Source organism: Oncorhynchus keta, chromosome 21, assembly GCF_023373465.1.
Source record: "Oncorhynchus keta strain PuntledgeMale-10-30-2019 chromosome 21, Oket_V2, whole genome shotgun sequence".
In the NCBI taxonomy this organism is placed as follows: domain Eukaryota; kingdom Metazoa; phylum Chordata; class Actinopteri; order Salmoniformes; family Salmonidae; genus Oncorhynchus; species Oncorhynchus keta.
The window spans coordinates 55,370,085-55,387,878 of NC_068441.1; the positions used below are offsets into that span (position 1 = coordinate 55,370,085).

Consider the following 17,794-nt stretch of genomic DNA (forward strand, 5'->3'; position numbering starts at 1 on the left):
AGAGAGTGTAGTATATTCTATGAGAGTGTTATTTCATCAAGTCTCAGAGAGTGTAGTATATTCTATGAGAGTGTTAATTCATCAAGTCTCAGAGAGTGTAGTATATTCTATGAGAGTGTTAATTCATCAAGTCTCAGAGTGTAGTATATTCTATGAGAGTGTTAATTCATCAAGTCTCAGAGTGTAGTATATTCTATGAGAGTGTTAATTCATCAAGTCTCAGAGTGTAGTATATTCTATGAGAGTGTTAATTCATCAAGTCTCAGAGTGTAGTATATTCTATGAGAGTGTTAATTCATCAAGTCTCAGAGAGTGTAGTATATTCTATGAGAGTGTTGATTCATCAAGTCTCAGAGTGTAGTATATTCTATGAGAGTGTTGATTCATCAAGTCTCAGAGTGTAGTATATTCTATGAGAGTGTTAATTCATCAAGTCTCTGAGAGTGTAGTATATTCTATGAGAGTGTTGATTCATCAAGTCTCAGAGTGTAGTATATTCTATGAGAGTGTTAATTCATCAAGTCTCAGAGAGTGTAGTATATTCTATGAGAGTGTTAATTCATCAAGTCTCAGAGAGTGTAGTATATTCTATGAGAGTGTTAATTCATCAAGTCTCAGAGAGTGTAGTATATTCTATGAGAGTGTTATTTCATCAAGTCTCAGAGAGTGTAGTATATTCTATGAGAGTGTTAATTCATCAAGTCTCAGAGAGTGTAGTATATTCTATGAGAGTGTTAATTCATCAAGTCTCAGAGAGTGTAGTATATTCTATGAGAGTGTTGATTCATCAAGTCTCTGAGAGTGTAGTATATTCTATGAGTGTGTTAATTCATCAAGTCTCAGAGAGTGTAGTATATTCTATGAGAGTGTTAATTCATCAAGTCTCAGAGAGTGTAGTATATTCTATGAGAGTGTTATTTCATCAAGTCTCAGAGAGTGTAGTATATTCTATGAGAGTGTTAATTCATCAAGTCTCAGAGAGTGTAGTATATTCTATGAGAGTGTTAATTCATCAAGTCTCAGAGAGTGTAGTATATTCTATGAGAGTGTTATTTCATCAAGTCTCAGAGAGTGTAGTATATTCTATGAGAGTGTTAATTCATCAAGTCTCAGAGAGTGTAGTATATTCTATGAGAGTGTTAATTCATCAAGTCTCAGAGAGTGTAGTATATTCTATGAGAGTGTTGATTCATCAAGTCTCTGAGAGTGTAGTATATTCTATGAGTGTGTTAATTCATCAAGTCTCAGAGAGTGTAGTATATTCTATGAGTGTGTTAATTCATCAAGTCTCAGAGTGTAGTATATTCTATGAGAGTGTTAATTCATCAAGTCTCTGAGAGTGTAGTATATTCTATGAGAGTGTTAATTCATCAAGTCTCTGAGAGTGTAGTATATTCTATGAGAGTGTTGATTCATCAAGTATCAGAGAGTGTAGTATATTCTATGAGAGTGTTAATTCATCAAGTCTCAGAGAGTGTAGTATATTCTATGAGAGTGTTAATTCATCAAGTCTCAGAGAGTGTAGTATGTTCTATGAGAGTGTTAATTCATCATGTCTCAGAGAGTGTAGTATATTCTATGAGAGTGTTAATTCATCAAGTCTCAGAGAGTGTAGTATATTCTATGAGAGTGTTAATTCATCAAGTCTCAGAGAGTGTAGTATATTCTATGAGAGTGTTGATTCATCAAGTCTCAGAGAGTGTAGTATATTCTATGAGAGTGTTGATTCATCAAGTCTCAGAGTGTAGTATATTCTATGAGAGTGTTAATTCATCAAGTCTCAGAGAGTGTAGTATATTCTATGAGAGTGTTAATTCATCAAGTCTCAGAGTGTAGTATATTCTATGAGTGTGTTAATTCATCAAGTCTCAGAGAGTGTAGTATATTCTATGAGAGTGTTAATTCATCAAGTCTCAGAGTGTAGTATATTCTATGAGTGTGTTAATTCATCAAGTCTCAGAGAGTGTAGTATATTCTATGAGAGTGTTGATTCATCAAGTCTCAGAGAGTAGTATATTCTATGAGTGTGTTAATTCATCAAGTCTCAGAGAGTGTAGTATATTCTATGAGTGATTCATGATTCATGATTCTGAACTGACCAAGTAGGGACCAGAACATCTCATTTCAGAGAGTTCTGTGAGTTGATCCACATAAAGCAGGCAACTAAAAGAATCTCTTTGGAGACCGAAGGGCTTTTCAATGTTTTTTTGTTTTGTTATCCAAGGGGCGGCAGGGTAGCCTAGTGGTTAGAGCGTTGGACTAGTAACCGTAAGGTTGCAAGTTCAAATCCCCGAGCTGACAAGGTACAAATCTGCCCCTGAACAGGCAGTTAACCCACTGTTCCTAGGCCGTCATTCAAAATAAGAATTTGTTCTTAACTGACTTGCCAAGTTAAATAAAGGTTAAAAAAAATTGAAAGGCCTGAGACTGGGTTTGGTGATTTGCAAGTATAAATTGAATTAATGATGACAGATACATATAGGAAGTTTCTGCATGAGTGCTTTATATAAAAACACAAGAAGAATCTGCTCTCCTTACATAGAAAGGCCCAACCCACTTTTTGATACAAAGCACAACGATGAGTTCTAGAACCATCACCAGAAATAAACCTAAGAGAACAATGGTGAGTTCTAGAACCATCACCAGTAATAAACCTACGGGAACAATGGTGAGTTCTAGAACCATCACTAGTAATAGACCTAAGGGCCCAATGGTGAGTTCTAGAACCATCACCAGTAATAGACCTAAGGGCCCAATGGTGAGTTCTAGAACCATCACCAGTAATAGACCTAAGGGCCCAATGGGGAGTTCTAGAACCATCACCAGTAATAAACCTACGGGAACAACGGGGAGTTCTAGAACCATCACCAGTAATAAACCTAAGGGCCCAATGGTGAGTTCTAGAACCATCACCAGTAATAGACCTAAGGGAACAATGGTGAGTTCTAGAACCATCACCAGTAATAGACCTAAGGGCCCAATGGGGAGTTCTAGAACCATCACCAGTAATAAACCTACGGGAACAACGGGGAGTTCTAGAACCATCACCAGTAATAAACCTAAGGGCCCAATGGTGAGTTCTAGAACCATCACCAGTAATAGACCTAAGGGCCCAATGGTGAGTTCTAGAACCATCACCAGTAATAGACCTAAGGGCCCAATGGTGAGTTCTAGAACCATCACCAGTAATAGACCTAAGGGCCCAATGGTGAGTTCTAGAACCATCACCAGTAATAAACCTAAGGGCCCAATGGTGAGTTCTAGAACCATCACCAGTAATAAACCTACGGGAACAATGGGGAGTTCTAGAACCATCACCAGTAATAGACCTAAGGGCCCAATGGTGAGTTCTAGAACCATCACCAGTAATAGACCTAAGGGCCCAATGGTGAGTTCTAGAACCATCACCAGTAATAGACCTAAGGGCCCAATGGTGAGTTCTAGAACCATCACCAGTAATAGACCTAAGGGCCCAATGGTGAGTTCTAGAACCATCACCAGTAATAGACCTAAGGGCCCAATGGTGAGTTCTAGAACCATCACCAGTAATAGACCTAAGGGCCCAATGGTGAGTTCTAGAACCATCACCAGTAATAGACCTAAGGGCCCAATGGTGAGTTCTAGAACCATCACCAGTAATAAACCTAAGGGCCCAATGGTGAGTTCTAGAACCATCACCAGTAATAAACCTACGGGAACAATGGGGAGTTCTAGAACCATCACCAATAATAAACCTACGGGAACAATGGGGAGTTCTAGAACCATCACCAGTAATAGACCTAAGGGCCCAATGGTGAGTTCTAGAACCATCACCAGTAATAGACCTAAGGGCCCAATGGGGAGTTCTAGAACCATCACCAGTAATAAACCTACGGGAACAATGGGGAGTTCTAGAACCATCACCAGTAATAGACCTAAGGGCCCAATGGTGAGTTCTAGAACCATCACCAGTAATAGACCTAAGGGCCCAATGGTGAGTTCTAGAACCATCACCAGTAATAGACCTAAGGGCCCAATGGTGAGTTCTAGAACCATCACCAGTAATAGACCTAAGGGCCCAATGGTGAGTTCTAGAACCATCACCAGTAATAGACCTAAGGGCCCAATGGTGAGTTCTAGAACCATCACCAGTAATAGACCTAAGGGCCCAATGGTGAGTTCTAGAACCATCACCAGTAATAGACCTAAGGGCCCAATGGTGAGTTCTAGAACCATCACCAGTAATAGACCTAAGGGCCCAATGGTGAGTTCTAGAACCATCACCAGTAATAAACCTAAGGGCCCAATGGTGAGTTCTAGAACCATCACCAGTAATAAACCTACGGGAACAATGGGGAGTTCTAGAACCATCACCAGTAATAAACCTACGGGAACAATGGGGAGTTCTAGAACCATCACCAGTAATAGACCTAAGGGCCCAATGGTGAGTTCTAGAACCATCACCAGTAATAGACCTAAGGGCCCAATGGTGAGTTCTAGAACCATCACCAGTAATAAACCTAAGGGCCCAATGGTGAGTTCTAGAACCATCACCAGTAATAAACCTACGGGAACAATGGGGAGTTCTAGAACCATCACCAGTAATAAACCTACGGGAACAATGGGGAGTTCTAGAACCATCACCAGTAATAGACCTAAGGGCCCAATGGTGAGTTCTAGAACCATCACCAGTAATAGACCTAAGGGCCCAATGGGGAGTTCTAGAACCATCACCAGTAATAAACCTACGGGAACAATGGGGAGTTCTAGAACCATCACCAGTAATAAACCTACGGGAACAATGGTGAGTTCTAGAACCATCACCAGTAATAGACCTAAGGGCCCAATGGTGAGTTCTAGAACCATCACCAGTAATAAACCTAAGGGCCCAATGGGGAGTTCTAGAACCATCACCAGTAATAAACCTACGGGAACAATGGTGAGTTCTAGAACCATCACCAGTAATAGACCTAAGGGCCCAATGGTGAGTTCTAGAACCATCACCAGTAATAGACCTAAGGGCCCAATGGGGAGTTCTAGAACCATCACCAGTAATAAACCTACGGGAACAACGGGGAGTTCTAGAACCATCACCAGTAATAAACCTAAGGGCCCAATGGTGAGTTCTAGAACCATCACCAGTAATAGACCTAAGGGAACAATGGTGAGTTCTAGAACCATCACCAGTAATAGACCTAAGGGCCCAATGGGGAGTTCTAGAACCATCACCAGTAATAAACCTACGGGAACAATGGGGAGTTCTAGAACCATCACCAGTAATAAACCTAAGGGCCCAATGGTGAGTTCTAGAACCATCACCAGTAATAGACCTAAGGGCCCAATGGTGAGTTCTAGAACCATCACCAGTAATAGACCTAAGGGCCCAATGGTGAGTTCTAGAACCATCACCAGTAATAGACCTAAGGGCCCAATGGTGAGTTCTAGAACCATCACCAGTAATAGACCTAAGGGCCCAATGGTGAGTTCTAGAACCATCACCAGTAATAGACCTAAGGGCCCAATGGTGAGTTCTAGAACCATCACCAGTAATAGACCTAAGGGCCCAATGGTGAGTTCTAGAACCATCACCAGTAATAAACCTAAGGGCCCAATGGTGAGTTCTAGAACCATCACCAGTAATAAACCTACGGGAACAATGGGGAGTTCTAGAACCATCACCAGTAATAAACCTACGGGAACAATGGGGAGTTCTAGAACCATCACCAGTAATAGACCTAAGGGCCCAATGGTGAGTTCTAGAACCATCACCAGTAATAGACCTAAGGGCCCAATGGTGAGTTCTAGAACCATCACCAGTAATAAACCTAAGGGCCCAATGGTGAGTTCTAGAACCATCACCAGTAATAAACCTACGGGAACAATGGGGAGTTCTAGAACCATCACCAGTAATAAACCTACGGGAACAATGGGGAGTTCTAGAACCATCACCAGTAATAGACCTAAGGGCCCAATGGTGAGTTCTAGAACCATCACCAGTAATAGACCTAAGGGCCCAATGGGGAGTTCTAGAACCATCACCAGTAATAAACCTACGGGAACAATGGGGAGTTCTAGAACCATCACCAGTAATAAACCTACGGGAACAATGGTGAGTTCTAGAACCATCACCAGTAATAGACCTAAGGGCCCAATGGTGAGTTCTAGAACCATCACCAGTAATAAACCTAAGGGCCCAATGGGGAGTTCTAGAACCATCACCAGTAATAAACCTACGGGAACAATGGTGAGTTCTAGAACCATCACCAGTAATAGACCTAAGGGCCCAATGGTGAGTTCTAGAACCATCACCAGTAATAGACCTAAGGGCCCAATGGGGAGTTCTAGAACCATCACCAGTAATAAACCTACGGGAACAACGGGGAGTTCTAGAACCATCACCAGTAATAAACCTAAGGGCCCAATGGTGAGTTCTAGAACCATCACCAGTAATAGACCTAAGGGAACAATGGTGAGTTCTAGAACCATCACCAGTAATAGACCTAAGGGCCCAATGGGGAGTTCTAGAACCATCACCAGTAATAAACCTACGGGAACAACGGGGAGTTCTAGAACCATCACCAGTAATAAACCTAAGGGCCCAATGGTGAGTTCTAGAACCATCACCAGTAATAGACCTAAGGGCCCAATGGTGAGTTCTAGAACCATCACCAGTAATAGACCTAAGGGCCCAATGGGGAGTTCTAGAACCATCACCAGTAATAAACCTACGGGAACAACAGGGAGTTCTAGAACCATCACCAGTAATAAACCTAAGGGCCCAATGGTGAGTTCTAGAACCATCACCAGTAATAGACCTAAGGGAACAATGGTGAGTTCTAGAACCATCACCAGTAATAAACCTACGGGAACAATGGTGAGTTCTAGAACCATCACCAGTAATAAACCTACGGGCCCAACGGTGAGTTCTAGAACCATCACCAGTAATAAACCTACGGGAACAATGGTGAGTTCTAGAACCATCACCAGTAATAGACCTAAGGGTCCAATGGTGAGTTCTAGAACCATCACCAGTAATAGACCTTGTCCTTGACTTGACTGTGGTCCTTCTGTAGCTCAGTTGGTAGAGCATGGCGCTTGTAACGCCAGGGTAGTGGGTTCGATTCCCGGGACCACCCATACGTAGAATGTATGCACACATGACTTGACTGTAAGTCGCTTTGGATAAAAGCGTCTGCTAAATGGCATATATTATTATTATTATATTAGACCTAAGGGCCCAATGGTGAGTTCTAGAACCATCACCAGTAATAGACCTAAGGGAACAATGGATATCAGCATCTAGCTGTATATAGATAATATCCTATAATCTAAAATAGATATAAAAGTGTCCTGGATAAAATCTTTCCTATCAGACAGGCTTTGTTTCTGTAAAAACAAACCAACTTTGAACTTCAACTTCTTCACCAGCTCAGTGACATGTTTTTTAAATGACAGTGTCATCAAGCCAGATGCCAAGATATTTGTAGGAAGGTACTCGCTCAATTTGAAACCAGTGCTGAAACCAGCAGCAGTCAGACGTTACAGTGGGTTATTCCTGGGATACGGTACTCTCAGATAACACACGCTACACATACTCCAAAAATGTCATTCACATACAAGTAAATGTAAAACTGCTGGACTGAATGGGAAAATCTGTTCAATCGAAGTGCTATTGAAAAATGTAGCACTTCTCCAAGTTAGACAACAAACTTCCTAGCACTTCCTCTCCAAGCCACCAAGGCTACAAACTTCCTTTCCAAGCCACCTAGAATACAAACTTCCTCTCCAAGCCACCAAGAATACAAACTTCCTCTCCAAGCCACCTAGAATACAAACTTCCTCTCCAAGCCACCAAGGCTACAAACTTCCTCTCCAAGCCACCTAGAATACAAACTTCCTCTCCAAGCCACCTAGAATACAAACTTCCTCTCCAAGCCACCTAGAATACAAACTTCCTCTCCAAGCCACCTGGAATACAAACTTCCTCTCCAAGCCACCAAGGCTACAAACTTCCTCTCCAAGCCACCTAGAATACAAACTTCCTCTCCAAGCCACCTAGAATACAAACTTCCTCTCCAAGCCACCTAGAATACAAACTTCCTCTCCAAGCCACCTAGAATACAAACTTCCTCTCCAAGCCACCTCGGCTACAAACTTCCTCTCCAAGCCACCTAGAATACAAACTTCCTCTCCAAGCCACCTAGACGACAAACTTCCTCGCCAAGCCACCTAGAATACAAACTTCCTCTCCAAGCCACCTAGAATACAAACTTCCTCTCCAAGCCACCTAGAATACAAACTTCCTCTCCAAGCCACCGAGGCTACAAACTTCCTCTCCAAGCCACCTAGAATACAAACTTCCTCTCCAAGCCACCTAGAATACAAACTTCCTCTCCAAGCCACCTAGAATACAAACTTCCTCTCCAAGCCACCTAGAATACAAACTTCCTCTCCAAGCCACCTAGACGACAAACTTCCTCTCCAAGCCACCGAGGCTACACACTTCCTCTCCAAGCCACCTAGGCTACAAACTTCCTCTCCAAGCCACCTAGGCTACAAACTTCCTCTCCAAGCCACCTAGGTTACAAACTTCCTCTCCAAGCCACCTAGAATACAAACTTCCTCTCCAAGCCACCTAGAATACAAACTTCCTCTCCAAGCCACCTAGGCTACAAACTTCCTCTCCAAGCCACCTAGGCTACAAACTTCCTCTCCAAGCCACCTAGAATACAAACTTCCTCTCCAAGCCACCAAGGTTACAAACTTCCTCTCCAAGCCACCAAGGTTACAAACTTCCTCTCCAAGCCACCAAGGCTACAAACTTCCTCTCCAAGCCACCTAGAATACAAACTTCCTCTCCAAGCCACCGAGGCTACAAACTTCCTCTCCAAGCCACCCAGGCTACAAACTTCCTCTCCAAGCCACTGAGGCTACAAACTTCCTCTCCAAGCCACCTAGGCTACAAACTTCCTCTCCAAGCCACCTAGACGACAAACTTCCTCTCCAAGCCACCTAGGCTACAAACTTCCTCTCCAAGCCACCTAGACGACAAACTTCCTCTCCAAGCCACCTAGGCTACAAACTTCCTCTCCAAGCCACCTAGACGACAAACTTCCTCTCCAAGCCACCTAGACTACAAACTTCCTCTCCAAGCCACCTAGAATACAAACTTCCTCTCCAAGCCACCTAGAATACAAACTTCCTCTCCAAGCCACCTAGGCTACAAACTTCCTCTCCAAGCCACCAAGGCTACAAACTTCCTCTCCAAGCCACCTAGACGACAAACTTCCTCTCCAAGCCACCTAGACGACAAACTTCCTCTCCAAGCCACCTAGGCTACAAACTTCCTCTCCAACCCACCTAGACGACAAACTTCCTCTCCAAGCCACCTAGACGACAAACTTCCTCTCCAAGCCACCTTGGCTACAAACTTCCTCTCCAACCCACCTAGACGACAAACTTCCTCTCCAAGCCACCTAGAATACAAACTTCCTCTCCAAGCCACCTAGAATACAAACTTCCTCTCCAAGCCACCTAGGCTACAAACTTCCTCTCCAAGCCACCAAGGCTACAAACTTCCTCTCCAAGCCACCTAGACGACAAACTTCCTCTCCAAGCCACCTAGACGACAAACTTCCTCTCCAAGCCACCTAGGCTACAAACTTCCTCTCCAAGCCACCTAGACGACAAACTTCCTCTCCAAGCCACCTAGGCTACAAACTTCCTCTCCAAGCCACCTAGAATACAAACTTCCTCTCCAAGCCACCTAGACTACAAACTTCCTATCTCGATTCAGACAAATCCATTATTCACACTTCACTGTCTAGCCATTCTTTCCACCATAGATTCTTCTATTACACATCATGTTATAGAAGGAGAAGGCTGCAGTACCAGAGCAGAGCGTGTTCTCCATTGTCTCCATTGTCAGATCTTAAGCCAGCCAGTAAGAGCATAGTTATTAAGCCACATTTCTACTATAAAACACATGTGGAGACAGAGGACTGTCTAGGTTTCTATGGTTGAGTGACTAAGGTTCTCCTCTGTCTGGCTGATTTATTCACACAACCTTGCTTCAGATTATGAAAGGTCTAATAAACATGCCTTTTGTGAACAGTCACACTTTACTACCAGCAGAGACTTTGCTGATAGCTACTTTATTGAGGAAATGTACTGACTATGACTGATATATGTGGTTGCCCCTCCTAGCTACCTTAAGATAAATGCACTGACTGTACGTCGCTCTGGATAAGAGATCTGCTAAATGACGCAAATGTCAAATGTAACATCACTGCCACCCAGTGGCAATATGTGGCATAAATCAATTATGAAAAGTATATAATCTTCAATTATATCTTTTAAAAACATTTTTATTTCATTTATTTAACAAGGCAAATCATTTAAGAACAAATTCTTATTTACAATGACGGCCTAAGAACATTGGTGCAAAATGACAGATTTTTTAACCTTGTCAGCTCAGGGATTCGATCCAGCAACCTTTCGGTTACTGGCCCAACGCTCTAACCACTAGGCTACCTGCCGCCCAAAACAATGAGCGCCCAATTTGCGCACTAGTAGGTGCGCACTAGACTTACACACTTGGCACCCAGAGGCGGACAGTCTTGTCCCTGGAAGCTGAGGCCACCAGGTGTCCGGAGGGAGAGAACTGGACTGACGTCACAGCGTCTTTATGCCCCACGAACCGATAGGCTCTCATTTGGGGCTTCAAGTTCCAGATCATGAGACAGGAGTCCATGGAGCCGGTCGCTGGAGACAACAAGAAAATAGACATATCATCAGTTAGCTATAATATATATATAAATATATATGTATATACAGTGGGGCAAAAAAACGTATTTAGTCAGCCACCAATTGTGCAAGTTCTCCCACTTAAAAATATGAGAGAGGCCTGTAATTTTCATCATCGGTACACTTCAACTATGACAGACGAAATGAGAAAAGAAGTCCAGAAAAACACATTGTAGGATTTTTTATGAATTTATTTGCAAATTATGGTGGAAAATAAGTATTTGGTCACCTACAAACGAGCAAGATTTCTGGCTCTCACAGACCTGTAACTTCTTCTTTAAGAGGCTTCTCTGTCCTCCACTCGTTACCTGTATTAATGGCACCTGTTTGAACTTGTTATCAGTATAAAAGACACCTGTCCACAACCTCAAACAGTCACACTCCAAACTCCACTATGGCCAAGACCAAAGAGCTGTCAAAGGACACCAGAAACAAAATTTTAGACCTACACCAGGCTGGGAAGACTGAATCTGCAATAGGTAAGCAGCTTGGTTTGAAGAAATCAACTGTGGGAGCAATTATTAGGAAATGGAAGACATACAAGACCACTGATAATCTCCCTCGATCTGGGGCTCCCACGCAAGATTTCACCCCGTGGGGTCAAAATGATCACAAGAACGGTGCGCAAAAATCCCAGAACCACACGGGGGGGACCTAGTGAATGACCTGCAGAGAGCTGGAACCAAACTAATAAAGCCTACCATCAGTAACACACTACGCCGCCAGGGACTCAAATCCTGCAGTGCCAGACGTGTCCCCCTGCTTAAGCCAGTACATGTCCAGGCCCGTCTGAAGTTTGCTAGAGAGCATTTGGATGATCCAGAAGAAGATTGGGAGAATGTCATATGGTCAGATGAAACCAAAACATAACTTTTTGGTAAAAACTCAACTCGTCATGTTTGGAGGACAAAGAATGCTGAGTTGCATCCAAAGAACACCATTCCTACTGTGAAGCATGGGGGTGGAAACATCATGCTTTGGGGCTGTTTTTCTGCAAAGGGACCAGGACGACTGATCCGTGTAAAGGAAAGAATGAATGGGGCCATGTATCGTGAGATTTTGAGTGAAAACCTCCTTCCATCAGCAAGGGCATTGAAGATGAAACGTGGCTGGGTCTTTCAGCATGACAAGGATCCCAAAAACACACCGCCCGGGCAACGAAGGAGTGGCTTCGTAAGAAGCATTTCAAGGTCCTGGAGTGGCCTAGCCAGTCTCCAGATCTCAACCCCATAGAAAATCTTTGGAGGGAGTTGAAAGTCTGTGTTGCCCAGCAACAGCCCCAAAACATCACTGCTCTAGAGGAGATCTACATGGAGGAATGGGCCAAAATACCAGCAAGCGTGTGAAAACCTTGTGAAGACTTACAGAAAACATTTGACCTCTGTCATTGCCAACAAAGGGTATATAACAAAGTATTGAGATAAACTTTTGTTATTGACCAAATACTTATTTTCCACCATAATTTGCAAATAAATTCATTAAAAATCCTACAATGTGATTTTCTGGAATTGTTTTCTCATTTTGTCTGTCATAGTTCTAGTGTACCTATGATGAAAATTACAGGCCTCTCTCATCTTTTTAAGTGGGAGAACATGCACAATTGGTGGCTGACTAAATACTTTTTTGCCCCACTGTATATATATGGAGCCTATAACTGGGGCAACGAAGATCAGAGAGAAATATAAAGAAGTTAGTCGAGTCTGTTAGTGGAGCCTATAGCTGGGTCAGGAGCAAACATGAAGAGGACACACACAGAGGTTAACTGGCTAGACTGGTCCCATGCTGCATGTTGTATGTGGAGCCCGTCGCCGGGTGAACCAAGAATACCACGGTGTATTCATTAGTGCACAATGTAGAAAACGGTTGCAAACATAAATGAAAACGAGTTTCTATTGTACATATTCAGGTAGGTCCCTCCCCATTTGTGTCGGTTGTGTTTCCAGTGAATATTACCCCAGTTAACTCGCCAGGTCGTGCCACAGTAGTGTCGTAGCTGTGGGACAGAACATCTGGAGTCTGTGTATTGGTTGGAAAACAACAATATAGTTGTGTTTCACCTATGTGTGATTCTAACAGCAGCCCGCTATCTAACTCAGCAGGACTATAGTGCAGTTCAGACAAAAAGTTCAGATTTAGACATTTATTTGATAGCGAGGAACACATTCCACTTTACGCCTGGTAAGTAAAGTTTCCAGAGATTATACATATGCCTTTGTTGACAGGAAACTGTATTTCGGGTGTAGCCGCTTATATTGTTGTCATTTCCCATCGCCATCCATCTGAACGATCCACAACTCAGGGAGTCCCGCCAATACACACACTACAGATGTTCTGTCTCAGAGCTATTAGTGGATATGCTGTAGCCAGCCCTGTCTCTGCCAAGCTTACAGCTGCAACGATGCAAACACTGATAGAGTTGGCTAAACACAAACAGACTGTACCCATTAGCATACTAATACAGTATAATACAGACTGAACCCATTAGACAACTAATACAGTATAATACAGACTGAACCCATTAGACAACTAATATAGTATAATACAGACTGTACCCATTAGACAACTAATACAGTATAAGACAGACTGTACCCATTAGAGAACTAATATAGTATAAGACAAACAGACTGAACCCATTAGACAACTAATACAGTATAATACAGACTGAACCCATTAGACAACTAATATAGTATAATACAGACTGAACCCATTAGACAACTAATACAGTATAATACAGACTGAACCCATTAGACAACTAATATAGTATAATACAGACTGTACCCATTAGACAACTAATATAGTATAATACAGACTGTACCCATTACACCAGTGGTTCCCAAACTGGTCTAGGGCAACAAACTAGTCCCCCACAAAAAAAATGCTTAAAAAGAAAATAGTTGTTTTTAAGGAACTCGGTCCGACTTTAAACTTACTATTGACCGTTGTAGTAGAATAGTAGAATGCACAAGGTGCCATTTCTATACCTTTATTTAACTAGGCAAGTCAGTTAAGAACAAATTCTTATTTACAATGTCGGGCCTACACCGGCCAAACCTGGATGACAACTGCGCTTTGCCCTATGGGACTCCCAATCACGTCCGGTTGTGATACAGCCTGGATTCGAACCAGGGTGTCCGTAATGACGCCTCTTGCACTGAGATGCAGTGCCTTAGACCGCTGCGCCACTCGGGAACCCCAATCATCAGTTCCTCTTGTTATGTTGGTCATTACATACCTTAGAGAGCTATTTTAGAAAGCTATTTATAACTTGTCAGAATTGTCCAGATCAACAAACCAAACTCAGCTAACATTTTTTTATTTAGTTTTTTTTAGTGCATAGTCCTAACTATCATATTTGCCCCGACAAGTAGCCTAGTGGTTAGAGCATTGGGCCAGTAACCGAAAGGTTGCTAGATCAAATCCCCAAGCTGGCAAGGTAAAAATCTTTCATCTGCCCCTGAACAAGGCAGTTAACCCACTGTTCCTAGGCTGTCATTGTAAATAAGAATGTGTTCTTCACTGGCTTGCCTAGTTAAATAAAGGTACAATTAAAAAAATATTTACAAATATCAACACTCACTGGATTCTACCCACACACATGCTAACTCTGCTACTCTGTTTATTATCTATCCTGATTGACGAGTCACTTTTATCCCTACCTACATGTACATATTACGTTGTAATAGTAGAATGCACAAGGTGCCATTTCTATATTGGGTAGGTCATCATTTAATTTTTGCAGGGGTACAACTACCTCGTACCCCTGCACATTGACTCAGTACCGGTACTCCTTGTAAATAGTCTTATTATTGTTATTCTTACTGTTTCCTTTTTTGAAAATGTATCTTACTTTTTAAGAGCTCATAAGTAAGCATATTACGGTAAAGTCTACACCTGTAGTATTGGGCGCATGTACCAAATATATTCGATTCTTTTATTATTATTTTTTAATGATTGACGAACAACACCACTTACCAATTTGTTTCATGTTACAGTTGAAGTCAACGCTTGTTATGGTGTCTCTGTGGCCCTTGAAGTGCCTCTCCAGGGTTGGGTCATCCTAACAATGTGAAAGGAACAGTTTTACACTATTTAGCCGGTCAGTTGATTTGTTGGCAACTCATCATCATCATCATCATCATGTTTACTTACCAATGCGGAAGTCATCTTCAGGTGATGGACAAGCACAACTCTCTCATAAAATAACTAGCTCAACTGCCTTGTAAGCTAGCAAACTGTTCTCAAATACAGTAACGTTCAGCACAAATAGATCATAATAACTTGATGTGCAACACAAGGCATTGTTTACAAATTCACTGGGTGGTTTGTCAGCTGCTTGGTTACCAAGGCCAACTCATTATCCACATCGTTAAGACGTCGTTACCTAGCGCTCAATACGCACGATAAGCAAACTGTCGGTCATTAAAATGTTTCCTTATATCCAAAGTTCCCAGACGAGTTATAATTAGCTAATTATTTTTCATAAAACAGTGTCGTTTGATTATTATTTTTTGCTATATCACCTGCTGCTTACAAACGCTATAGAAGTCGACGTTTCTGACAACAAACTCCAGTGTCGTTTGAGTTTGCGCGCCGCATCGAGCGCCAACTTCGGGTTGAAAATTTTAAAGGGGAAGTTGACGTCGTTATGTAATTGGCCGACCAAAATACAACTGTAATCAACACTACAGACACCCAGGGGTCAGTAGAATCCCGTTGGTAAAGGTCACTTTATACAAGTTTACTTTAACCAGGGTTGCCCCAGCAAAATACATTTGGACGTGTTAAACAGTATAATAAATGGCAGACTACAGAACTATACTTGCTGGAGCATAAAATAAATTATATTTTAACTATTTTCTGAGATCCTTGCAAGCCGTCACATATCATTTTCCACCTCGCCCAGGGCTCCACAATTAATCAAATTCACATGGAAATCACAATATTAACATGTTCAATATTCATTCCACATGAAATCCATATCATATCCATATTGCATGCAAAGTGGCAACACATTTTTTGAGGGGGGGCTGTTTTGCATGTTATTTTGGCATTGATACGTGTCACATATCAGTTTGCAAACAATGTAATAAAAAATATATAATTGTGTTAATAAAGCCGCATACGAACATGGTCTCTTTTTTGCTTTCTTGAGGAAAGCAGCTCCAAAAGGCAGGTGTTTCAGCCTAGCTCAGTGCTTTCTGTGGTGGTGGGGCAGCCAGTGGAATATACAGAGTGTTGGGGTTGGTATTGTTCTCTAGTTGCACCGTGATTGGCTCAGTGTTCTGTCACTCATGGGGACTCTTCGTCACCGCAAAATCTACAGGGAGAGATCAAAATGTCACGCCCCTTGGGTGCTGCGTTGGAGTTACGTTGGAAGTGCCCATCCTACCAAGCTCAAGGTCATTGGCCACAGATAAAATGACGTCAAATCACGTTATATCTACCGTAGCTTTGATTGGACTGATCATGTCAACATCATGCTTTCAAAATCTTAGCTAGCAGTCATCATCATGAATCAAGTTGATAATCTATTGGCAAATCCTTTTCAATCCTTGTCATATGAAGAGAAATTATAGATAAAACGTATCAGTGCTCATTGGCCATTGGACATAAACATTACACAACAAATTTGAAATCGCAAATTCAACAATGAGTGGCCAGCATTGCCAGCATTGCAAAGCAATCACTAGTTTGCTATTCAGTGGAGTGGGTGTGGGGTACAAGTCTGGGTTTAAGGCTCTCTTTTCCAAGCTTAAAGGCATAAACATTCAACATTGGCCATGCTGTCAATCCAGCATGACTTCTACCGCGTTCAAAACAACTGGAAACTCGGAACTGGTAAATATCAGACTTCAAGACAACTTGGAACTCTGGGAAAAAAACGAGCTCCGATTGGGAAAATAAGGTTTGAACGGTCATCCAACTTGGAATTCCAAGTCGGGAACTCGGGCCGATCACAACATAAAGGAGTGTTCACAACATAAAGGAGTGTTCACAACATAAAGGAGTGCTCACAACATAAAGGAGTGCTCACAACATAAAGGAGTGCTCACAACATAAAGGAGTGTTCACAACATAAAGGAGTGTTCACAACATAAAGGAGTGCTGACAACATAAAGGAGTGTTCACAACATAAAGGAGTGTTCACAACATAAAGGAGTGTTCACAACATAAAGGAGTGTTCACAACATAAAGGAGTGTTCACAACATAAAGGAGTGTTCACAACATAAAGGAGTGTTCACAACATAAAGGAGTGCTCACAACATAAAGGAGTGCTCACAACATAAAGGAGTGCTCACAACATAAAGGAGTGCTCACAACATAAAGGAGTGCTCACAACATAAAGGAGTGCTCACAACATAAAGGAGTGTTCACAACATAAAGGAGTGTTCACAACATAAAGGAGTGCTCACAACATAAAGGAGTGCTGTGCTCACAACATAAAGGAGTGCTCACAACATAAAGGAGTGCTCACAACATAAAGGAGTGCTGACAACATAAAAAGGAGTGCTCACAACATAAAGGAGTGTTCACAACATAAAGGAGTGCTCTCAGTGTTCACAACATAAAGGAGTGCTCACAACATAAAGGAGTGTTCACAACATAAAGGAGTGTTCACAACATAAAGGAGTGTTCACACCATAAAGGAGTGCTGACCACATAAAGGAGTGCTCACAACATAAAGGAGTGCTCACAACATAAAGGAGTGCTCACAACATAAAGGAGTGTTCACAACATAAAGGAGTGCTCACAACATAAAGGAGTGTTCACAACATAAAGGAGTGTTCACAACATAAAGGAGTGTTCACAACATAAAGGAGTGTTCACAACATAAAGGAGTGCTCACAACATAAAGGAGTGCTCACAGCATAAAGGAGTGTTCACAACATAAAGGAGTACTCACAACATAAAGGAGTGTTCACAACATAAAGGAGTGTTCACAACATAAAGGAGTGTTCACAACATCAAAGGAGTGTTCACAACATAAAGGAGTGTTCACAACATAAA

At 42.1% G+C, this 17,794-nt stretch overlaps 1 protein-coding gene across 2 annotated transcripts in view; it reads right to left on the reverse strand.

Moving 5' to 3' along the window:
• poc1a (POC1 centriolar protein A) overlaps window positions 1-15,600 on the reverse strand; it is a 108,255-nt gene extending 92,655 nt beyond the window's left edge. The window contains exons 1-3 of one of the 2 annotated variants that reach the window (XM_052474244.1): window positions 14,935-15,600; window positions 14,758-14,842; window positions 10,572-10,743 (exon numbers count right to left, since the gene is read on the reverse strand). In XM_052474244.1, the coding sequence (XP_052330204.1) occupies window positions 10,572-10,743; window positions 14,758-14,842; window positions 14,935-14,949 (272 nt within the window). In that variant the 5' untranslated portion in view covers window positions 14,950-15,600. The remainder of the gene's footprint in view (window positions 1-10,571; window positions 10,744-14,757; window positions 14,843-14,934) is intronic. The other variant, XM_052474245.1, reaches the window with a different exon arrangement.
• Window positions 15,601-17,794: the final 2,194 nt, after the last annotated feature.